Source organism: Polypterus senegalus, chromosome 10 (genome assembly GCF_016835505.1).
Source record: "Polypterus senegalus isolate Bchr_013 chromosome 10, ASM1683550v1, whole genome shotgun sequence".
NCBI classification, from domain to species: domain Eukaryota; kingdom Metazoa; phylum Chordata; class Cladistia; order Polypteriformes; family Polypteridae; genus Polypterus; species Polypterus senegalus.
In genome coordinates this window covers 116,864,094-116,890,656 of record NC_053163.1, presented here as the reverse complement: position 1 = coordinate 116,890,656, position 26,563 = coordinate 116,864,094, and the positions used below count along the sequence as shown (strand labels likewise).

At 35.6% G+C, this 26,563-nt stretch overlaps 1 protein-coding gene across 1 annotated transcript in view; it reads right to left on the bottom strand.

The window, feature by feature from the left end:
- The window catches only part of pgk1 (phosphoglycerate kinase 1), a 43,763-nt gene extending 17,764 nt beyond the window's left edge, over nucleotides 1-25,999 (bottom strand). The window contains exons 1-7 of the mRNA XM_039766402.1: nucleotides 25,847-25,999; nucleotides 17,871-17,921; nucleotides 11,765-11,920; nucleotides 11,297-11,441; nucleotides 4,275-4,378; nucleotides 3,996-4,115; nucleotides 2,720-2,834 (exon numbers count right to left, since the gene is read on the bottom strand). Coding sequence (XP_039622336.1) covers nucleotides 2,720-2,834; nucleotides 3,996-4,115; nucleotides 4,275-4,378; nucleotides 11,297-11,441; nucleotides 11,765-11,920; nucleotides 17,871-17,921; nucleotides 25,847-25,911 — 756 coding nt within the window. The 5' untranslated portion in view covers nucleotides 25,912-25,999. The remainder of the gene's footprint in view (nucleotides 1-2,719; nucleotides 2,835-3,995; nucleotides 4,116-4,274; nucleotides 4,379-11,296; nucleotides 11,442-11,764; nucleotides 11,921-17,870; nucleotides 17,922-25,846) is intronic.
- Nucleotides 26,000-26,563: the final 564 nt, after the last annotated feature.

Below are 26,563 nucleotides of genomic sequence, written 5' to 3'. Positions count from 1 at the left end.
TGTGGGTACATGCAGCAGATGTGTCCATACCATTGCACAAAACTGATTTTGATCTCCTCATCTATGACTGGTTGAGTGCAGCAATATTTCATGTTGTTTACGTTCCATACTCCAATAAAGACCCAATAATCCATTGCAAGCTTATAAGATGGGCAAGCAATTATTTGTACTCAATCAACACTGAAAGTCTAGAAGGGTTCAAATACTTTTCTGCAAGTCACCCTACATCTTCAGAGTTCAAAAATATCACATTTTTAAATATTCGGAAAAAGATGTTTTGTTTTTACTAAACTTAAGAAAATTGACATATATTAAACTGACAACATAACTATTTTGTTAGCGTACATTTGTCTAGAATGCATATCCACATCATTAGACTGCTGCCAAAATTTGCACACCTCCCTCCTTTGATCAGATGGAGACCACAGACTATGCCCTGCCCCAAATGTTGACCTTGGGAATACCCTTGGTTTCCAAACGATTTTTACCAAAGTCTGAACAACAGTGCCACCTGGTGACTCAGAGAAAGTGAAACACTAGAAAACATTAAACCATTCACTATTCTACTTATTCTTTGAAAACTTTGCTGGAGTTTTAAGGGTTTGGCAAAAAATGCTTAAAACAAAGTAGGAACATCTATTATATGCTTTCAAAACTTAAATTATTTTATTACAATGTAATGGCACCTAACAAACCCAAAAAACCCTGGTCAGAGAATTTTTATTTTAACTGTGTCATACCATCACACTTTTATTCGATTCCCAACAAAATCAGTCTTTGCAATGAGTATAAAGCAAGATCAGGGGAATACCTTTGAAAGTAAAATTTAGAAAATTCAAGATTTCTTAAGGGCAATATGTAGATTGTTCCACAGCTTAAAATGCAATACATATAAAAGTATACAGAGTATACAAAACATTTTGTTTAGCTTTTGCAGCTTTATTTATTAATACAAAAAAAAAATCTTAAACATTGCTTCTTTGTTTTTTTTTTACATTTTATCTTTTACCATAGCTAAAAATATATTTTCAACGGAATTCTAGCAATTCAATTGAATTTTGTGTAGTTTGTAAATCCCTGGGTTTACCCAAACAAAAGAGGGACGGCCTGTGCAGTCTTGCACACCCATGAGACTAAAACCGCCAAGCTACTCTTTAGCCATGCAGAGGGAGCTGACTGAATGCAGTTTTTGTCTATCCTAACTTAAAAATAATGAAAAGAATCTGATGGATGTTGCTTTAAACGTTTTGGAAGCACAATGGCTATTAAAAAGGCACAACTTAAATCACAACAAGTGATACTTTATTAATTCCTGGCATCTGTCTATAACCACTGTAGCTACTGTAACTAGACTTTTAACCCCAACCTCGACCTATCTTGTCAAACTGGGCAATAAGCCATGGCGCCAGACAAAAATAAATCTGGTTCTTGATCAAAACTAAATTTAAACATGAGAGCAACCTGCACAGAAAGTATCAAGCACAGGAACACTTAACTGTAAAGACTCAGACATTTGTATAATTACATTTGTTTCTGTATGTATACACACAAGAATACTCAATATAACATCTGGATTTTAATGTGCTTGTGAGTTTTTTGTTACAAACCAATTTCACCCTCATTAAATGATCTCATTAATTATCTTACCTTTTTCCTTTTCTTATTTTGCACTTAGAAAAGTACAGTAGTGGGAAATCTACATTTATAAGAAATTAAGCTTTTTTGCCATACCTTCAGAAAACAAATTTAAGCATTTATTTGCTTTTTAACTCACTTTTTATGGCGAGTATAATTTTAACTGTACCAGAATATGCACAATTAACACCAAGCTAAGCAGACACTGTTGGAAATGATACCGAATGCTAAAGGCAGGCAGCTACTTTAGTGTTATACACTTGTGTACTTATTAGCAATGATTTAAACTAGCAGGGCATTAATATTTTGTTCTATATTTTTAACACTGTAATATAAAGAGAATTGCTTCATCCCTGTCTGACACACAAATGCTTGCTTTATCCAACAATGATTTAGCATAACCAGTTTATAATTTCTGAACTGATACTTGAAAACATTAAAGCTTGTTTAATTAATAGAGGAATGCAATAAAAAGAAGAAATTGGTTTGGAGGGAAAACCTGCAGTCACAGGGGTTTTTCAAGATTGAAGCTGAAAATATCCGTTAAAAAAAATCATATCCTAAATAATCATGTAAGTCATCCCAAAAGCCGACTTACTTAAAAGCTCAGTTTTAGAGTGCTTACTTGCAGTCAGTGAAGATCCTTAAAAAACAGCATTTAAAAGAAAACTGAACTCCTGTCCTTTCTCAGTTCATTTTAAAAACTAATATCCCTTCATACAATCCACAAAATCATTAACACATTCTCTTTTAGTGTTCTCTCTTAAATTTCTTATAATATCTTTTTATATTCTGGTTTTCTAAAAATTGTGTGTTGTACAGATTATACATAAACGTATACTATATATGATGATAGAGACACCATTGTTGCAAGTCAGCCAGAGAACTTGATTTAGCTGCAATATTAAAGTATAAAAGCACTGTTAAGTGAACAATGATTAAAAGCAATGCAAACGAAAAAACTGGAGTTAAATATACAATGAAGATGATAATAAAATGAAAAGTTGTATTTGAAAGTTCATATACTAAAGACAAGTCACTATACAGAAAAACAAAAATCTGGTTCAGATCTGTTATGCAGTACCTCCATGTTGTTAAGAACTTTAAGGAATGTAAAAGCCATGCCTCCTCCAATAATCATTTCATTGACTTTATCCAACATGTTGTTAATGAGCTGGATCTTATCTTGGACTTTAGCCCTGGATAAAAAGATTGAAAATAACAAAAAGTTGAAAAGCAGAAAATATGCTGTCAAAAGGGTTATTATTGGAACAACAGACAGCAGGTGCAATGCTCCTTCTTCCTCACTCAGGTTTGCACTGAACAGTGTCTGATGATGCCACCGCCACGTGGCATCCAATTTCAATCCATAGTTTTCATATGTAGTTTCTAGTTGATGGAATGAGCTGCCCACCTCCATCCAAACTACTGGCTTAAGTGCTTAAGAAGTGTTTAAAAACACTACTGTTCTGTGAATTTTGCCTGTGGATATCCATCATATTGTTAATTGATACTTTTTTATGCTAGCTTTATAGCTCTTCACTGATGGTGATGAACATTTGTAACTTGTCCTGCTACACTGGTTAAAAACAGTCCCAAGACTGATGTTACTTAATTATGTTGACCTCTTTTGTAAGTCACTTTGGATAAAAGCATCTGCTAAGCAAATAAATGAAATGTAACATGGCTAACTGCTGCTTCTGGCAAATGTCAAAATGAAGAGAAACACCAAAAAGGTAGAACATGTGTCTACATAATCAATGAATAAATATTTAAATACTAGATCTCTAGGATACAGAGCACACAACAGTTTCTACTGTTTTTGTACTGACTGCGCAGACATTTCCAGCTTAAAGGTTAGTGCCAAAAAATGACAAATTCGCACAATACACTACTATAGCACAAAATGTCACTACCTAACAAAAATTCAGTAGTGCACAATTTTGTACCGCATTCAACTTTACAGGTCTTGAAAATATATACCAATTTAAATATCAAACTATTTTCCTGTTAGTTGCAGCTAAATCAGAAGTACCTCCTCTTACAATTTTTAAACTATATTTGTGTTGAATAAGTTTGTAAAAAATCTTTATTAAAACATATCAAATTTAGAATTAGCAAATATAAATATGCAAGACGTGTTTACCAAACCGAAACCAAATATTACCCATTTTTAATCATCACTTAAAAATTAGCCATCTTTTCTAGCTGTTCACATACAGAAAAATTCAGTATATTTCCCAGTAAACCATTTTTTTCTATTTAGTTATTCAAATGTGTACTTTACAATGGAATCTGTTTTCAAATGACCCTTGGTAACTAAGCTTTAAATAGCATAATGAATATATATAAATTTTTACCCTCCAAGAATAGCCAAGAAAGGTCGCTCAGGGTTCTCCAAAGCCTTGGCAAAGTAGTCTAGCTCTTTCTTCATTAGGAAACCAGATGCTCTCTGAGGCAAGTTAACTCCAACCATTGAGCTATCAAAAGGACATTAAAGATTATCAACATTCTCATTAGAGAGAAAAAACAAAAAAAAACACACACAACTGCGAACTTTAATATACAACCAAGACACAAAAGTAAACCAAATTTTATATTATAGCTTTTTCAAATTACTGAAATAGACATAAAAATACCTGTGAGCTCGATGTGCAGTTCCAAAAGCATCATTAACATACACATCGCCAAGCTTGGAAAGAGATGCACGGAAAGCCTCCACCTTAGAGGGTTCTGCCTTTGTCTACAAGAAAAAGAGGAAGGAAAAATAACTTGCACTGTAACATTTTCAATGAAGTATCTTCACAGCACAGAAGAATCTAAAAAGAACAAATAATGATATAAAAGGCAAAAATAGGGCCTTGAAATACCGGCTATGGAGTACTACAGACAGAACAAGTCTCCTCTTCACAGTAGAAACTGACTCTTGCTATTTTCTTGACCACTGTTAAACTGTGCTTGAAGCTGTTGTGCTGTGAGGTACCTGTCACGCAAGCTGCTGACCCTCAGAAACTTACCTTCTTGATTGGGTTGTGACTTTGGGTCTGCTAGATCTCTTCCTATAATCCTTTAGCATTTGGAAAAGTGTTTCTATTTAATATGAATTGCTTATTTAAGAGTTCATTAATTGTAGCTGCTAAAAATAAACCTTGAAATAGTAATTAAAAAAATGTTACTTTTGACACTAACAACAATTACTGAAAGAGATGTGCTTGGTGTGTGTTTGTGTGTGCCCTGCGGTGGGTTTGGCACCCTGCCCGGGTTTGGTTCCTGCCTTGTGCCCTGTGTTGGCTGGGATTGGCTCCAGCAGACCCCCCGTGACCCTGTATTCGGATTCAGCGGGTTAGAAAATGGATGGATGGATGGATGGATTATCAACTGAATGGAATTAAATAAATGTTATTTTAAGAAACGCTACAAATTCTGCTTTCATAGAAAAGAAAAAGGCAAAAGTACTTTTTCCATATGTTTAAAAGTTAATACAGTATTTTGATTGATGACAGTTGCATTTATGAAAGCGTTAATTTGAGCTCTCTTTTACCCCATAGAAAATATAATGGACAAAACTGCACAGATGATTAAATCCAGCGGCAAGTTTACTCTGTACTTCACACAAAAAAAAAAAAAGCAGTTTGCTCGGTGTCAGCAAATGTGCAAGACACAATGTCTGGTCACAGCCCACTGGTGCAGAAATAATGCAAACTCAGCCAAGCTTTTACTACAATGGGAATGTGCTAACGTAATTAAATTTATTAGTGAAGCTGTCAAGCTGCATAACAGTTAAAACTAAAACTGGATCAAAAATTCTGAGAGGTTTCGATTCTGTCTAGTACCCTTGAATAGTTGCTTTTTACACCTTCTTGTAGGTAATTCAGCATATTTTTACAGAAGACAGTATAAAATGTATATATAATCTTTCATTCTAGTGTACGCCTTTAGCTTCAAGAGAGTTGGATTTACTTTTTCTTAATATAAGGAGTGTGTATACTAGCTAAACAAAAATTAAGCAAAGGAAAAATACATTTTCTAATCATGCAAACATGAGACATGTACACTTTTTGGTTAAACTTCGAAATAACTGTCAAGAACTGTCATTCTGCGCCCCCCCCCCTTTTTAAATAATGGATCATTAGTGAAGAATTTAAAAAAATCATTGCTTAGAACAGTTCAATAAATTTAAGACCTGAAACAATTAGGTTTAAATTGGAATTCTCCACATTTTGAGTCACACCATTGTAGCAGGGATTTGTAACTGGTATTATGTGCAAGGTGGTATTGCCATTTGTGTAGATAATAGCAACCACGTGCATCCCAGGATTAAAGGTCAAGTGCTAATCTGAGACAATCAGATAATTAAATATCTTTACTTTTGAGCATGGAAGGATTTGTTGAGACCCAACACAAATGTTTTGTTTTATTAATGTCTATTCTGAATTTAGATCCAGTAGCATTTCTTGGTGGAAATTAAGGAAATGGGTGTTTAATGTGAAAGCCAGGAAATAAGAGGCACTTCTTCAAATGAAGTGTGCTGTGAATGATGAACAAATTCCCAAGTCATAAATTAAGCATGAACTTAAACTGTCAAGTTTTGAAGCACATCTTGATGAGATATGGAGGTGAGCTTAGCTCTTAGCTAACCAAACAAAGTTGAGAAGACTGTTTTGCTCCCCTCATCGGTCTAAATACTATCTATCTTACACTACACAGCAAAATAATGTCTGTTCAGAGTTGCATGCTTGTCACCTAGTTGTGAAAGCAAAAGATAGCAAAAGTCAAATAATCAGGCTTCCTATCATGAAGTGCTAAGACATCATCCTGTACTTTTTAACTGGAGACATATTCTATAATGTCATCTTTGTTGGGGGGGAAATAAAATTGGATAGAAGTGGAGTAAATTAAGCTTATGCATATTTAAATCCTAAAGAATGTCAACCCAGCAAATGTCCTATATGACTAAAACCATTCCACTCTACTAACACAGAATTACCCATCACAAAGGCAGAAATTAAACCTGCTTCCATGAAACTATATAGTGTTAAGCACAATTGGGCTGAACGTCACAAAATAGAATATTTAAATACAATAGAGAGCTAAACACATACAAATACCTTATACTTCATCTGTCACAATGTCAAAGTGCATTACATTTGTAAATAATATACACAACTAATTTAACCTAAGGTGGAGTGTTATATGAGATTAAAATTCTTGCTTTAACTGTTGTTAGTAACAGTATCACTAAGCAACTAGAACCCATTATACAATTAGAATTAGTTTCAAATAAACAACTTAAGTACTCGGCCAAAATCTTTAGAGTACTTCACAAGTTGCTGGAAGAGAAAAAAACGCAATTTGACAATAACCAACAAAATAACTAATTCTGCCAGTTTGGCTGGCTTGTTTACCACCATGCTTGGCAACAGTAATCAACTAACTTTACGGATGTATTAATTGCAAATAGCAGCCCAGGAGAAGTCAAAGTTTATGTAGTTAGAAGATAAATGTAGCAAAAAAACTAAATGCCAGAATTAAATTTAAAAAGGCCTGCAGAGTTATCTTTATTAAAAGATAGATTAAAAATCAGTGGTTGAAAAGGAACGAAAATGTTATCTATATTATGCTTCTCAGAATCTTTAGTCAAATTGCGGCGGATTTTACAAACTTATCAGAAAATGCACATAAAATGATTTTGAAAATAGGCTTGTGAATAGGATAAAAACTAACTTCCTTCAGCATCACCTCATGACTCATGACCTTGCTTAGGTCAAGTTTATTACAGGATTAAATTATTCAGGATTAAACCAACACAACACAAAACAAAATGCCACAACAAATGTCATTAAAATCTTGGACAAGATTAGTATTGCATAATTTATTATGTATCATTGCACTAATGAATAGTCCAGTTTATAGTAATTTTCTTAAGTCTTTCGAACTGCAATATCCGTGTTAAATTTAAAAATGTACATGCATAGCACTGTTGGAGGTTACACTGCAGTTGGCCTTACTGTAGATCTTATATTCCAACTATTGCATACCAGAGATTCTTCATAGGACTTGACAGCAATTTGTTCAGGATAGTAAGGCACATTGACCTTCATGCAAATGTCAAGAGATCAAAACTACTTTTTGCTTTACTATCTGTGTGTTACTTAGTACAGTATGTACATACTAATACTGATTAAAACGCCTCCACTGATTTTTTTGATTTTAAACTTAGTTTTCTGTTAAAACCAGAAAAAGAAAAACCTGTCATATTCAGAACAGCTGTAACCTTGGCACTGTGATCAATGAGCAGCTGTCCTTTACAACAGTGTCTTCTATACTGTCTGATTTTGTGGAAGCTTCATCTGACACAGTCACATTTGTACTACTGTCGTATGTCACCAAATCACTACAGAGGATTCAAAATGCAGTGGCAAGTCTAGAGTTCAACCTACCAAGGGAAGCACATGTAACTCCTCTTTTCAGATCACTATGTTGGCCCCACGTAGTAGCAGCGATTACCTTTACACTTGTCCACAGAGTAGTCAATAGGTCATTACCTCTCTACTTTATATATCTACAGTGGGTACGGAAAGTATTCAGACCCCCTTCAATTTTGCACCGTTTGTTATATTGCAGCCATTTGCTAAAATCATTTAAATTAATTTTTTTCCTCATTAATGTACACACAGCACCCCATATTGACAGACAAAAAAAAAAGAATTTTTGAAATTGTTGCAGATTTATTAAAAAAGAAAAACTGAAATATCACATGGTCCTAAGTATTCAGACCCTTTGCTCAGTATTTAGTAGAAGCACCCTTTTGAGCTAATACAGCCATGAGTGTTCTTGGGAAAGATGCAACAAGTTTTTCACACCTGGATTTGGGGATCCTCTGCCATTCCTCCTTGCAGATCCTCTCCAGTTCTGTCAGGTTGGATGGTAAACATTGGTGGATAGCCATTTTTAGGTCTCTCCAGAGATGCTCAATTGGGTTTAAGTCAGGGCTCTGGCTGGGCCATTCAAGAACAGTAACAGAGTTGTTGTGAAGCCACTCCTTCGTTATTTTAGCTGTGTGCTTAGGGTCATTGTCTTGTTGGAAGGTAAACCTTCGGCCCAGTCTGAGGTCCTTAGCACTCTGGAGAAGGTTTTTGTCCAGGATATCCCTGTACTTGGCCACATTCAGGTTTCCCTCAATTGCAACCTGTCGTCCTGTCTCTGCAGCTGAAAAACACCCCCACAGCATGATGCTGCCACCGCCATGGGGACTGTGGAGACTGTATTGGACAAGTGATGAGCAGTGCCTGGTTGTCTCCACACACTGAGGAGAGGCAAGACACATGACAGCCCACATGGAGTTTGCTAAAAGACACCTAAAGGACTCTGAGATGGTGAGAAATAAGATTCTCTGGTCTGATGAGACCAAGATAGAACTTTTTGGCCTTAGTTCTAATCGGCATGTGTGGAGACAACCAGACAATTGAGCATCTCTGGAGAGACCTAAAAATGGCTGTCCACCAACGTTTACCATCCAACCTGACAGAACTGGAGAGGATCTGCAAGGAGGAATGGCAGAGGATCCCCAAATCCAGGTGTGAAAAACTTGTTGCATCTTTCCCAAGAACACTCATGGCTGTATTAGCTCAAAAGGGTGCTTCTACTAAATACTGAGCAAAGGGTCTGAATACTTAGGACCATGTGATATTTCAGTTTTTCTTTTTTAATAAATCTGCAACAATTTCAAAAATTCTTTTTGTCTGTCAATATGGGGTGCTGTGTGTACATTAATGAGGAAAAAAAATTAATTTAAATTTTAGCAAATGGCTGCAATATAAAAAACCCACTGTATATCTCTGTCTCTCTCAATCTATATAGACTACAAATGCAATGTGTGTGTACGAGTCCCGACCTGACTTTATGGGTAATGCATGTGGTTGGTCTGTCATTTGGCAAACATCCACCACGGGGCCCTCTTTCAGTTGCGAGAAGCAGATCATGGAATGTCGCATAGTTTACTGTCGAATAATGCATGCACAGATTAGATAGACAGAATGGATGGACAGATTATATAGATATAGAGAGAGATTATCTGTCCATCCATTCTGTCTATCTAATCTGTGCATGCATTATTTGACAATATATATATATATATATATATATATATATATATATATATATATATATATATATATATATATATATATATATATATATATATATAAAAATGATAATGTACAGAACCAAAATTAGAAAAAAATTGTCTCTGTCCAAATATTTATGGACCCAACTGTATGTGTCATATATAGATAAATAGATATGAGAGAGAAACTTCTGTAGCTCTATGCTCTTTTTTAAACCACTAAAGGTATGCCAAATAATGGTAGTAGTGAGGTCACCGATGTGTGGTATCAAATCCCAGTCCAGAATCTCTTCATGTGTAGCTCCTAACTGAACGAGCAGCCGACCTCCATCTGAAATTCTGACTCCCTCGATGTGTTTAAGTCTAACAGATATTTCTGTCAAAATTGTACAACTAAGAATAAGAATTTATCTGGAGGACATTTTGAGCCAAGCTCCTCACTTGTGATGATCAATTTTATAATCTTGTCCTATAACATTTGTTCCCAGTTACCCCACAATGATGTGTACTTAAATAGAATGACCTCTTTTGTAAGTAGCTTTGGATAAAATTGTCTGCCAAGTGAATAAATGTAAATGTTGCGTTTAATATCACTGCTCCTTATCCCTGTATTACTACCCTTCAACAAGTTTATACATTCATCACAAAAGTCACTACATTTACAGAATATGTATTCACAACTTTTTGATGCATCTTTTAAGAAATCTGGCAGAACTAAAAAGCAGCAACATTTTTGAAATCATACAAATGACACTGAATAAACCTTTCATTACATGTTTAATACTAAATAAAGATTCTTCAGCATGTGTGGTACAGTTAATTTAAAAGTTTAGTGGCCTTAGCTGTGAAATAAAAATAATTATTCTATAATTTATTTCCATTCTATATGCTCCACTGTATTTCAGATGTTCTTTGAATACTGTAATCATTTCAGCATTTTATTAATAAACTATATTCAAACTGTACAGCCGAGTCTTGTCTTTGTATACTGCTGCAGAATGTATAAATTCACATGACAATAAAACAATCAAATAAACTACTCTAGTATGAGTAAGTAAAGATTACCAAGCGACCTGCCAGCATGTTTTAAAATTTTGCAAAGAAAAAAACTGCTCAAAAGTGTCTACATGGAGTGTACATATCTTCCTACTCTTAAACATAAATGCATAAATAAAACATCTCTGGGAAAAACATTTGTTGCATCATTTTGTTGTTACTATGTATGTTGTCTCTTTTTAAAGATTAGAGCTCATTAAAAATAGTTAAATGGGGGTTACCTACAGATAATAAAATGTGATCAACATTTGAATTCATATGCCAAATACAACTTGCCTTGTTTGCTTAGCTCCGTAAATCACCCAGACCTATGTTATTTGATAACATTCTACCCTATACCAAGCCTCGGCAGAACTAGTATGCTTAGGAGAAATAATGTACATTATCAAACAAATCATAATGGTAGACATACACGTCTCAAATATAAATAATCTAGTATTCTTACCATAGGCTTCAGCGTTAACATTCACTATACGTTACCTTGTTTCCAGAAGGATCCTTCCCCTTGCCCTCTTCTTCTACATGAAAGCGCAAGTTCTCTAAAAGTATCACTGTGCCAGATGGAGGATCTGCACAGGCCTTTTCCACCTCATCACCAACACAATCCTTCATGAAAATGACATCCCTGTTAAGAAACACGGAAACACATTCTTAATTTGGAAGAAAAAAAAAAAAAAGAGTCAGGTTTTCAGATGTTGATGTTGGAGATATCATGCTGCAGCACTTTCAGTTGTGTCACTTGTTCAAAAACCAGTGTAAATGAATGGAATTTTTACAGATCTGCACACACTTCAACCAAGCTGATTAATAATATGTTTTGCCCTCCAATGTGCATTTTTTAAAGAAAACTTTTTATCCATAATACTCTTAACTGCAAAGAACGCAGTATATACAACTAAGAGTAAAGGGTACACAGATGTTCTTGCTTCTTCATCCCTTATACTGCACCTGCCAAGGAGGGTCTTCAGTTCGGCCACCACTGGCTGTAATGAATACTTTTCAGGCATGGGATTCCCATCTGGACGGCCCAAGTGACTCATGAGAACCACTGACTTGGCTCCATGGTCTAAACAGTGCTTGATGCTTGGAATAGCCGCTTTGATCCTTTGAGGGGGAGAGAGAGAGAGAAATAATGTAACTTATCTGCAAGTTTCAAAAGTACATTATTTTACAAAAGTTTTAATAGTTACAAAAATAAATTTTACAAAAGTGATTATCATGTCTGGCCCTTAAGTTAAATACACTATTATGGCTGGAGTAAAAGGGTACTGAACACATTTTACATGGCATATCTGGTAAACAAGAATAGGCTGATGTACTTGAATACGCTATACTTACTGAAACCAGTAATTAAAAAAAAAAAATCATCAATAATGTGAAAAACAGTCAGATTGTTCCCTTCCACTTCAATGCAGTTCAGTTACCCATTCCACATTTGCACTCGTGTGCCTCAACCAAAGCAGTATCAACACAATTACACTCCATGAACAGAGCTGGTAACTGCCTGCACCAACACTGTCACTGTACACTAGCAGCTGTACACGGGTAGTCTCAGTTATCCCTTTCTGGATTGACCAGCCTCTTGTGGAAAATGACTAGTAGCTCAGCTTGTTTAAGTTGCATTCTTTTAAGGGATGTAGTCAATGGTCACACATAGGTCTGCTACATTAAGAGTAGATATAACTGTGCTGTGAAGTATTTTATTACTGAAATACAATTCTAAATATGACAATCAAATATGTTGCTTCAGTATTCTGTTTAATTACTGTTTTGAACATTTTTGTACCGTGTGTCTGAAGGCTTATTGCATCTCCTGTGCTGCGGTTGCCACTTTACATCTATACTTTTAATGGTATTTTAGGTTTGTTAATGTGTTCTGGCATCTTTTTTCCTTTTCAAAATCAAATGTAGAAATTTACTAGGTTAATATTTGGCATACTTAAAAATGTAATGTCAAAAGTTTAACAATAGTTAAGATGTCATAAGTCACCTACTTATCACACACAAAATTAGTTTGAAGGTCTGCTGAACTAGTTGTCAGCATTATTTGCATATAATAAATGAAGCACCAGAAATATGTTACACCACAGTACTGCTCATGCACAAGACTGTAGCACATCTCCGAGAACAGGGGGCAGTTAGGGAGAGGACTAGCAAAGTCCCATTGGCTTGTCAAGTTACAATCAAGTGCTCACCCAAAAAAAAAAATAAATTCTGTTCAGTATTTAAGAGGTGCAATATTTTATAGTCCATTTTGTCTGTCAATGATCTGTGAGTGTGTGTGTATATTATATATGCTCAAGTGTTGCCGATATTCCTTTTTAAAATCTTAATTTCAGTTATGGTTCATATAAAGACATTTGCCAAAGAATATTTATTAAAAATGGTTTTATTATAAAATTATAGAAAAAAACTGTCAAACATTACTCTAAAAAATGGAAGACTTACATTCCCTATTTACTTTTCTCCATTTCTAATCTATTAAGATGTGAATTTGCTTTTTTTTTTTTTTTTTAATTGTGTGGAAGCACAAGAAGATCCTTTGGTTTCCTTTACAATTTTCCATTGGCATCTTGGGTAATTGAAAGAGATTACATTACCAATGTTCCTTAAGAAATCAAATCTATTGTCTATCTATCCTGCCTTATTCTTTACTGGTTCATGTTTGACTTGCTCCTGCACCATTATTTAAGTAGGTAGATAGACTATTATATCTGACGGAAATTTGTTTGTAGCAGGAAAGTACAAAAATGTAACACATTGTTACACAGATACAAGAAAAATATGACAAGACACAGCACCTGAGAACCAACGTTATCACAACCACTCACACATTTAATTACTCACCTTGGAACTAATCATCTTTAAAAGTACAAAAAATAATTCAGAATTTAGCATTTTGCACCATTCCTACAAGTAACTCAAAATGTTTATATGTCTCTTGCTCTTTGCCATAAAATTTAGAGAAAAGTGGGTTCAAGGATGGCTTGCCGAATGTAAGCCTTAATTAGCATTAATATAAGCAATACGAGGTATGTCTATTAAATAAGACTGGGATTCCACCCAGTAAACAAAGCAGTCAGAGCCGGTTATAACTGCATGCATGGTGACCTTAACATATCTGAACCTGCATGACAAGCAGCAACACTCTAGGACGTTCAGTTGATTGTGAGTTGCCATTTAGTTTGGTTGTGTTTTCTGTAGTGTGCCGACAAAATGCTAAGCTTAAAAGTTGAACAAAGTATCAATTTGAAATTTTTAGTAAAACTGCCCAAAACACCAACAGAATGTTTTCAAATGCTTACTACAGCTTATGGGAATGACTGCCTGTCTCGTGTGCGTGTGTTCGAGTGGCACAAAAGATTCAGCGAGGGAAATGAGAATGTCAAAGATGATGAACGCCCTGGACCAAGAATGAAAAAAGCTCGTCAAAATTCAAAGCCATGCTCATTGTGTTTCTCGATACCAAGGGTGTAATTTTGGAAGAATGAGTTCCAGAAGGCGCAACTGTTAACCAGCGTTATTATAAGGAAGTTTTGATAAAGCCAAGAGAAAAAGTCAGAAACAAACGGCCGCAACTGTGAGAAAAGGGTTTCATTCTTCACCAGGACAATGCGTCTGCTCACACAGCACTTTCTGTAAAGCAGTTTTTGACCAACAAGCACATTACTACACTTGAACATCCTCCATATTCGCCCGATTTAGTATTGTGCAACTTTTATCTTTCCCAAAAGTTAAATCAGTGCTTAAAGGGACACATTTTGAGTCAGTTGATGCTGTAAACAAGAAAACAGCATATGTGTTAAAACAGCTGACAGAAATTGATTTGCTCCATGCCTTCGACCAGTGGAAAACAAGACTGCAGCAATGTATTAGTGCAAATGGGGAGTATATTGAACGGGACAAGCATTAAATTTGTAATACATATAAATAAAGGCAAGTTATTTAATCAGTGTTGTTATTTAATAGACACACCTCATATACTTATAGCACATAGTGTGCAAAAGTCATTCTGCAAGGAAAGCATTTTTTTCTGCTTGGCAATACTCGCTATAAAAGGACACAAACATACATTAAACACTTCAATGGACTCTAATCTCATAGTTTTACAGTACTGATAAAAAACTCTTTCTGGGGCCACTAGGCTTTCCATACATACCTTACTCCAGATCAATTAGCCTGACACTGACAACACAGATCAAATTCAGACCCACATTTCTTTTTTTTTTTTTAGCATACTCAAATAACTTTATTAATTGCCACCCTTGCACTTGTGTCAGTACTGTTGTTAATCAGTTTTATATCAATACTATCCGTGACAGGCTTTATTTCAAAAGATTCTTATAGCATAATATTTTACACTTCAAAAACAGAGCCCTACCAGCACTCTTAAATGCTTCCCTGCATAATCTATTTTAGGACATGACATTTAGACTTGTCCTAGAGTTACTATGAAGGATTATAGCTCCTATGTGTTAAAGAGATTCAATAATTTGTTTTAAAATCATAAATTATGCTAATTCAGAAAATATTAACCCAAGTGTCAATAGTAAGAGAAAATAATGCAAATGTTGCTCACATACAAATCTTAGGTTAATCTCAAAGAGCTAATAAAAACCGCTGAATAAAAAAATATATATATATATATTGCACAGGCCTAAATATTAAAGTACTAATGCTCAAAGTTTGCAGCAATACTGGTGTGAAAATTAAGGTAGCCAAATTATTATACATAATGTACAGATGCTTTAATCAAACAATTTACAAAAAACGTTTCTGTCTTTTCCCCATGCTAGTATTCAAATTTTATTTTTTGTAAAACCAGCTAAATGTCTTACATGGACAATCAAGAACAAAAGCCTTTGCAGACAAACAGGCAAAATACATCTAACAACATTTCAACTACACTAACTCTACACATAATCCACACCAGACATGAAAAAATGCAATCTGGGACCCAAGTACAGTGAGAGAGAAAGAGAAAGATTATCTTATGCTGACCAATTTAATGCATATTAGCTGTGGAATAAACAACATGCTCTCAACTGATAATAAATATCAAGAAGACTACTTACTTTCCTTGATGAACAAAGAATGATAAATATTTGATACATCAGATATTTAAAAAAAAAAAAAAAAAAGGGAAAAGCCATAGTGGGATGGGTCAGTCAAAACTGTCAAGTTTTAAAGTTTGTTTTAAACTGAAGCACCTAACATTTATGAAGTTTAATTTAAAGTTTAAAATGAATGAACTGGATCCCCACTACATTTTAACCATCTGTCAAGACATGCCGCATTAGCTGACAAAACTGCAGCAACACACAATTTGTCTGGCATTACAGCGTATTTATTCACAAGTCACATCCTGCTCCCTGATTTGGACCATCCTGGAAAAAGAATCAAGAGAGAGACATCCACTGCATAGGGTGAAAGCCAAGAAACATCCCTGCTAACAAACAGGTAGCTCAAAGTGATCATGTACAAAAAAAAGTGGGCTATAATCTACATTGATATAAAGCTAGATTTAAGTAAGATCTCTACTTCAAAAAAAAGAGACCAACTGATTCTATGAGGTGCATAAGAATCTTTATTTTGGTAAACCACAATAAAAAAAGCCTGAAGAAAATGTTAGCAAAACAGAAGCACATTATGAAAGGATGTATGTTGCTCAATGAAACAAAAAGTAAAAGCAAAAACTGATGTCAGTTATCACAAACCATATGTACAGAATTTGTGTTATCTTTGTATTTGAGTATATTTAATCATGATTGACACTCCATCTAGAGTTGGTTTCTGCCTTGCGCTATTTGTATCAGCACAGGCTCCAGGTCCCCACGACTGAAATGGATTAAGATGGTTTGAGAATATTGTGCCTTTCTAAAAGTAGCTGTGTTGCCAACAATGTCTGGTGACGATGTAAGGAGTTAAAGGAAATCAAACACAAGTCAGGAGCATCAGATTTGCAACACTTGAGACTTACACATAGGGGGGAAATAGCTACAAAATTTTAGTGGGAGAACTTCAGTCCTGTACAGCACAAAATCAGATTTTACTCAGTTGTACTCATATGCTCCAAGCTCAGTTACCCATTTGAAAAAGTATATAAAACAAGCAACTCTGGAAAATTAACATATAATGGTCAGTTAACCCCATTCATACTTCAGTTGCTAGCCAGCATGGCCTTTTGTTGATTTTTTTTTTGTTTTTTTTTAATACATTTAAATCATACAGCCAGCCAAAATCACCCCTTACATACTGTATATTCACTAGCTATATTACCAAGTGGGACTTATAATTTTGAAATAAGATATAAACAACAATTTAAAAATTATTATTTTTACAGCCTTAGAGTTGCACAAAATACACTCCAGGTTTAAATTTACTTTCATGCACACACAGTACAATGTAATTCTTGCTTAAGTGCCTCCCACCGAGTAGCAAACATAGTCTAGTGGTAACAGACAGAAAAATACAAATGCACACAGTGAAGAAGTCAAACATTAAATGTAACAAACAACGATAGACAGAAGAAGCACTCAAATGACCACTGGATGCATACGTCTCTCTGAATCAACAGGCTTCAATGTTAATGACCCTGCAACATTTACAATAAAGGATTCAATTACAAAAAATGAATAATGACAATTTATACATAAGGTGAAATGATTTTTTCTTATGTGTATGCTTATTTATCTAATAACACCTTCAGCATGGTAACACTCAGTACCTCATTTCCAATTCAATTTTCATTTAAAAATACATTACTGTTCATTTGCATTGTGGACCAGAGGTACCTCAATGAAGTCAACTACCCAGTAAGCCTGGTAGCCTGTTATATTTACTCCTTTAAAAATGTTTAAATTAAATGAGTTGCTAACACAGTCAATAATATGTCTGCTACACTTTGAGATAAATGAACAATACCTTCTGTTTTCACCGATACACATAAGAGATAAGTATACACTTATCTGAAATATTCAGTCTCTCATACAGAAATCTGCTGTTCTTAGGAGCAATCGTAAACACACATCCATATAAACCACACTACTCTTACCTTTGGTTGTTTGTGATTGCATTGTTCTTCATGGGGACATTGAAATCAACCCTGATGAAAGAGAAAAAAAAAGTTAACCTTGTACAGAAAATTACTGGATGGCGGTACTGTAAAAGGAAATCAACTAGTATGAAAAATATTTTTGTTTTGCCTAATGCAAAAAAAAAAAAAAGCAAACACAATGACACTTTTTAAACTGTACAAAAATTATTTATGTAATCTAACCATATTCTGAATTTGAAACTGATCAAAAATATTAATTGAAGATTCTATAAATTCATCTGAATGTATGTTTAATAATGGAGGCAAGGTTTTCATTAACAAACGAAAAGGTTTGATTCTAGGTTCATGATTCTTGTCCCTGCTGCTTCGTTGTACAAGATTTCAATGAGAGTTAACTACAGGAAATATGATCTAAATCTTTACAAATTCAAATGAAAAATGGCAAGCTCTTATTCATTCCCTTTTCATAAATTTAATAATAAACAATAAAATTTAAGCCTTTTAAATCTTTCCTCAAATCACATACCCTACAGTTATGAATCAGTCAGACAACTGCTCACCATATCTTGAGAAAACTTCACAAAAACGTTGTGCATTAAATGACCAACTTTTCTGATTTGCACTCACACAGGTATTCTAGTTACTCCAATATTTTGCGTATTGGATGTTTACTGTGACGACTCTGCTAAAACTACTAAGTTTCACTCATAATGCACACCTTCAGAGACAGTCTCTCCATAATATCTAAGATTTTACTTTTTTTCTCTTATAGATCAGGTTGTCTTCCCATGATGTATAATTGACTTATTGATACTTGCTATACATATCTAAACTGAATCGGACACTGGGCAGCACAGTAGTAAGCAGACCAGGGTTTGCATTCTGGGTGTTCACTGCTTTACGTCTGCATGCTCTTCCCGTGTCTGTCTGGGCTCTCACCCAGAGTCAAAGACATGAACATTAGTTGAATTTGGGGTGCCAATTTGGCTGTAGTACATATGCATATGGTCATCCCGCAATGGACTGGCACCCTTGTCAAGGTGTTGTTCCTGCCTTGCACCCCATGATTGCTGGGATGGACTCAAGCTGCCCTGTGAAGGGGGGTTAAGAAGATGGAATAATAGATGAATTTGTTATTTCTAATAATTTGGATGAGGTAAAATATACATTAATTGTACACATACTGTGTGAACTGGAACTGGCATGAAGAAAAGAGGTGTTACCCATGAGACATTCAATATTACAAAAACCACATAAAGATTTACCAGAATTAGTAAACTTGGCATTAAATTCTAGCCTTGAAGCATCTGTTAATTTAAGCTGACTGTATCTGCACAATACTTCCACGAACAACCTACTCATATTTTGATTAAAATGGCAATCAATCAAAGCAAACAAATTTCTGTCCAGTAAGAGTATCCAGTCTCTTGGTTTGCAAGAGTGAACTTCTCTACAGAGATCTGTATTTGGTATCATACTGCTCAAAACCTGGGAGGAGCCGGCTGGCATGACACGGTGCAGTGTACTTTTCTAAACTCAGGCAAGTTAGTGCTTACATATATAAAACCCTTATTTTTTATCTTCCAGAAATTACATGCGGCGGTAACCTCAACACACTGGAAGCCAGCAAATGTCTTGTTATATAAAAATGATTGGGCTGATCCAAATAATATATAGTATAAGCTAGTAAGCTTACAAATAACAAAACCACCACCACCTGAAAAACCCCGCAAAAGTGACTATACTGATCTCAGGACTACAGGGTATGAAAAAAGGAGAGTTAAAGTTTAATATTTTTAGATTAAGCAAATGCAGTTCAATGATAGTAATTTTAACACATCTGTCCTATCTAAGAGAATTAGTACTGTAGATCCCAGATTTTAATTTAAAACAAGTTCATCAACGAGACTACAGGCATGGATAGAAGCTGGTTAGCAGTAAATTTTGCACAAATATTACAATTTTTTTCTTTACATAGACAACCACAGACATGTGAAATAAGTTACCAAGTAATACGATGGATAGTAGCACATCGAGAGATTGCTTAAAAAAAAAATCCACTAGATGATGTCCTGCTAAAATTAAATGCAGACTGACAAGTTTGAGTATCGGAAAGGCCTATTCTTCTCAAAATGGTTACTTTTCTTTCATGTCCAAACAATCCAACTAACAGAGAGAGTGATGGTGAGTCACAATTGGTCTCCATAACCAAAAAAAAAATATTTTTTTAAGTTGGAAAGGGGCTGTGGGCATGTACTTAGTCAGTGTTGAGGACCAATCTGTGATTAATATGTTATAACCATCTAGTATTTGTTCCAAAACCTTAGAAATAAATGAAAGAAAATGTCTGATTATTCTTTCATTTTAGCCACCCTAAATCTATATTTCAGAAAGGTTATTTATTTACGTACTTAACTGAGTTTCTGTAATAAGTCCAAAGTCCCCCACCGATAAATAAATTTCAATATATATGTGGTAAGCCGGTCAGTGGCTTCAAAAGAGAGTCCAGTTTTTAAATCCATTTCTCTGCGTCAGTCTCCATGATGAAGTGACTGTCAGCTTCCAGCGGTGCGCGATTGAGACGCTGCACCCATGGAGCCGTATAAGAAAGGGCCGGCACAGGGAGACAGAAAGGAAAGAGACAGAAAAAGAAAGCAAGGCTTGGAGAGTGAGAACAACATTGGGGAAAAGACAGTGGACGAGCGGGCTGGCAAAGAGAGAGGTCAGCGCAGTCAGGGGTCCTGCGTCAAGCAAAGGATCGGCGCTCAAGGGACGGATCACCCTCTCGTTTAAAACGTTTGGGATTTTTTTTTTTTTTTATGGATTATTTGTTGAAACACTTTGAGAACACTGCACTGTTTATGCACACTGTTTGGATTTTTTGGTTTTAATAAAAGCACTGTATGCACTTTGCACCTTCCCCTTGCTTTGCTTGGTCATTTGGGTCCTCATTGCGCAGCTCATCATTCCTTATTGAAGACTCTTATTTCTGCCCCTTTTGTGACAGTTACTTTTCTTTCATCATTTTTGAAGCACTTCTATATGAAAATTTGATATAAAAACATGTTGTAAAGGAGGACACTGCTGTGCTTTCTATGTTTGATGCTCAAATTATTGGATTTTTACATTTTATTTATTTTTCTTATGTAATTGCAAATATATTGCTTGTGGGTTAGGACTATTTAAACTCAAATATATGAAGGAAAATGTACAAGTATATCTGCCCAAGAAGATGTACAATTGTTAAAGTTTCTTGCCAAGCCTGCCCATGTCACATTATTGGCAATGTAGATAATAAAGCACCTCACCCAACAATAGATTTCTATATAACAATATATACAAGATCTTCAATAACTAAATACACACTTTGGAACCTTGCAAGTTAATTTGTGCTGTTATCGTGTTATAAAAATTATATAAAATATATATATCTCTCACACATACTATTTTTATAACCTGTACAACCGTGACACATTAAAGCAATTTATAACACCCTATGAAAATCATATGGTAATATATTAAAATATTGTACGTATATTTTAAATCCTTCATCTTATAATATTGCAAATTTAATTATCAGTGGTATAGTTCTTTTATTGAGTCATTTACAGCTTCTTTTGCCTTTTATCTTTAACCATACAAATATCAAAAGAACAAGCCAAGTAACAGAAGTTAACTTGCCAGATCCGTTACATATAGCGACAGGTATGATTAAGAATTTGTTAATACTTAGGACTCAAGTTTTTAAAGAAGACAGTTACCTCGTTATTAGAAAATGCAGCAGCATAAAAACTGTGGAACCTTGTATAATCTGGTGTGGTGCTTTAGAAGTATGCACAACCAACTTTTTCTAACATTTTTCTTTACTCCATTTTCCTTCCTGTGGTCAAACACACTATATTTGACTATTACAAAAGGCTCTGAAGATGGAACTTTATTTTGAAATCATTTCTTAAAGTAGTTAATGCCAATGAATCACATCCCATCTGGATAACATCCAGTTAACTCCATCCCCCCCACCCATTTCCATTTATTTTTGAAAAAGCAAAATGGTATGCAATGCAAGCCAAAACATATTTATGTGTGCTCTTTAGAAACAGCAACGTGCCATACTACATGGTTTCAATGTCTTCTCTCCTTCTGCAAAAATAAATAAATAAAAATAAAAAGGAAATTATGCAACAGTCTACTGTGCTCTGTAACTCCCACACAAAAACATCACAGCAAATCTACAAGCACTGAGCTGCCGATTACGCAGATGCAGTGCAATTCTTAAGAAAACCATTCCGTTTATTTTCTTATTTACACAAAACCAAGCAGCTCACATGTATACATAACATCTTCTTTAAAACTGGCTCCATCCTGCAGTGGTTTTAATATAAAATAAGGTCAAGACATTCAGACATTGAATCTATCTTCTGAAAAATGCCTTCTGTTTCTAATCCTAAAGGTATTCAATAAAGTTCAAAGTTTTAATAAACAACTGTGTGACCAACCGATACGTTTTCAGCATGGTTTTTGCTCCTAACTCAAAGAGTCCTGAGCAACTGATTAACCCAGTGATTTTGCAAACATGCCATTCCATTTGTAAATAACTTTTACTACACCTTAGCAAAGATTTAAAAGAAGCAGAAGACTGAACTTTCTGTCAGTTTGTGCATCTCTACTACTGCTGTTGCTTTATCCTGTTGTGAGCGTGTAAAGCTAGAGCAGATCCCAATGGCAACATACACAAAACACTGAATCAGAATGCCAGTGTGCTTCTGCTGGGAGGAAAAGTACTAATGTGACAACTTCAGGGTCATCAATCAGTTTTGCCATACGTGTATAGACTGCAACATTCAAGTCCATATTTGTATAGAACAGTCAAATATCAGCTTAGTCAGACAGTCTAAAACACTAAAAGTCTGACAATTTCCTTCTGATCATCACTAATGGCCCTATATAAAATATTTACGGAAAGAGGCACATCCAATCCATTCATTTATGCTTACGTTTGCCAGAAAAGTAAATATTCCCTTAGGGTCTATTCAGATATAGTCAATGGAGGAAGCCATTGCTTCAAAGTAGTCAGTGTATTCAATCCTCCAATTTAACCATTACTAATTCTCTTTTCTAAAAGAGTTCCAAAACAGACTAATTTTGAAGAGAACACACAATATCATGCCATTTTCTACAGCAGGTGAAAATCATACTGCCACTGTGAGAGTTTCTGCACCTTCACCATCAATAAATCATTAGCCTGTTTAATGGAAAGTAACAGATTTTCTTAACACAAAAGCAAAAATTAAAGTTAGGAAGTGAAATGACAGAAAAATGGGTACTGAGTGGTTAGAACTGCTGCTTCACAGCTCAATGAAGCTGTGCTTGAATCCCACCTTTGGCAGTATCTGTGTGGCATGTGCACATTATGGCTGTTTTTTACTGGGATCCCATTTTATCTCTCAAATGTGCAGGCTGAGCTGACTGGTATTGACGGGTTGTCCTAATGACTTGTCCTGTCTGCAGTTGGTTCCTGCCTGAAGTCTAATGCAGACAGGATGGGTTCCATATGTCAAAACTTACAACAGAATATGGATTTTTGCTATCCATCCATAAGTTTAATAAATATGCTGAATACCAAGTCCAAGCAAAAACCAAATTTATTTAAATAGCACATTTTCACCCAAATGTTTGGCTCAAAGTGCTTTACAAATCATGCAAGGAAAATTCCACTTGCAAAATCAATTAAACAATACATTCATTTCATTAAAAGTAACTTGTTTGTATTATTGTCATCTCACACATGGGCTTTACAGTTAGCTCCATCATATAATACACAATTACTGTTAATTAACCTGGATGGCTTAACTGGAAACACAAGGGCAGGAATGCATTGTGCTTCCTTTTTGTAACAAGCTAACATCCTTCTAGTTTCTTACATCATATCATAGACTAGCTGACAAATAAGGAATTACCAAAACGGAATGGGGCATCACTCTTACAGCATACACTTTTGATTTGCTAATCCCTTCTCTCTCTTTATATATATATATATATATATATATATATATATATATATATATAAATAGATATCTATAAAAAGATCCTATACACCTTTATCATTTGGTACTGAGAACTGTCGATGTGATCTGAAGGTTTGCTTTGCATACTCATTGCACTGTACCGTTAGTCAGGACTGTACATGACTAGTCTAGCACCCAGTAATGATAGAATCTTAGCATTACCTGGGGTGAACCGAAGACTAAAATCTGAATGCCCTGGCATCATGTATGCAAAGGAAATAGATGAGAAATTTGATATACTGAAGCAGTGGAAGCTACATGGACGCCAACTACAGAACTGGATCAAATCCGAATATCCAACCCAACAGATGGATTTGGGGCTCTAATTTACATGACTCCATAAGGTCAAGGCTTAATTGTATACAAATAGGAGATGGGGGATGTGCCGACTCCTTAGATGGAACAAAGTAGAAACATCTTACTGTGACTTTGGAGTCTTTAGTCAGACTATATACCATATTTTAATGAAGTGCTCAAACCATGACTACCCTAGAGACCTTCAAGATTTTGTGCAATGTACCCATGACGCAATAAAAAATAAAATAGTAACATTTAGGATTTTTTTCGTAATTGCCATGTTGACGGTTAATAATTACGATTTATAAATATGTATATACTTACACTTATTTTTGTATACTTGCATTACTTGTTTGTATCATATCATAAATAAATCTGCGCAAACTTCACCTTTAAAAATCATGGAAAAATATAAAAAGATGACTAGAAAGTTAGATTACTTTAATTAAAAGCTGAGAAAACGTAGCTCAATCGACATATTATTCAGTGTTAGTATTGTGGTAATTACATTGCAAATGGCAACGCCGCATAATATTACTGTGACCTTGTTATTTGAAGGTCGATGTAGGCTGACAGGGAGTCCGGTTCTTCACCTGTGACCCCATTAGCAGCAGTTTCTTCCACCAAATCCTCAGCGACGTACATCATTCCGGCCTAACGAGGACGTACTCATGCAGCAGGCATCTATGAGTCACTTGATCGCACCGCCTAACGCAACCACGCGGGGCGTGGACGGCAAAAACACGCCGTTGCAAGCTTACGACTACATCTTCTAACAGTAGCCCCTTCACTGCTTCTCCTCCACCGCTTACACCCAATGGAACCACAGGCACGGAGTTTGCGAGCATCCTTGATCAGCCTAGTAGGCTGGGAGGACGTGAAACCCGGAAGACATGGCGGGGTCACTGCGGAAAAGTAAAATGATGCGTAAACAGCAGAACGTCTTTCCTCGTGCAATTCTGGTTAAAATGAGAACACCGACAGCTCGCATAAAACTGACGGAGTGACGAAAAACATGTACAATTAAAACTAAAGTAAAATGACAAGGATGCCGGATGCTCGAATGGGCGGCTGCTGATAACAGGTCCAGTGTAAATTATCGACCGCCCCGGCCTCATACTGAAGTCACTCAGGATGCGCCACAAGAGATGAGATGAAATAAAAAATAATCCGCGGACATCCAGTTGTACGCCTGCGTTATAAAAAGGTACCAGGCTTCGCGTAGCGCATGAAAATGTGTATGGGCTAAGATTTAGTAGAAACCGCGGCTAATGAGTTGTCAATACATTTGTCTTATAAATGAACTATAAAGCACCGAAGAGAGACATGGAAATCTATTATTTCTGTTAATTCCATATAAGCACACCTGACGAATACTACATAACCAAAACGATGTGTTTCTAGCTTTTTTAGACGTGGGTAGTCTGTTTTTCTCAAGTATGCAAGTGTGAAAGTAAGCTCACTCACATCCTCTCGTAGTTGCTACAGTTCATCAGGAACTCTTGCCAAAATGTACCGTGTGCTATTTCTGATGTTAACTTTTTCTTTCTATGATTAGGTCGTTCCCTGAAACGACCGCTTAAAACATGAATCCATGCACAAGCTCCTCACCTCATAATCACCCTCTTTCCCTTAACGTCCACCTTATCCAGGGTGAGTTTGTTGGAGAGAGACATTGCTGGCTATATAGTTGTTACTGCACCAAGACCACACACTGTTGCACCGTTCTAAAGACCGTCCGAAGTGCGGGTCACCTTAGCGCTGTGAGTGAGCCAAATCTCCCAAGGTTGCCGCCCACACCACCATTGTAGCCTCTCTATTGGCGTTAGTCATAGCACGCTTGACGTGCGAACATTTGCGATTGGCTCCAAGAAACACCAATCACAGCGGATAGGTTAAAAATAAAACGGGCCCTCAATAGAGAGCAAGGATGATGAACTTCAGAGGTATAGAAATGTGAAGGCAGAACCCGCCTGTTATTTTCTAGAGAACCAATCATTTGCGAGAAATGTTATGAAAAACGTAGGAATTGCGAGATTTACTTGCCAATCATCTTTTAAAGACGCATAATACCTTTTCTCAATAATTTCAGCGTACGAATTATGCTCATTCAGTTCTGCTTCCTGGAGAGACTGCAGTGTTACATATGTCTTTATTATACAAGATATTTAATAAAAAAAATTAAAAAATTCTAGTTCTAGCCTGCAATCACAACCTTCCTGGAAATTTTCTATGGCGCGATTTGCAGCGTCACAGCACGTCAAACGGACAATTTAATGTGCGTAGATCACGTAGGTCACGCACACCTGCGGTGAAAAATGATTCACG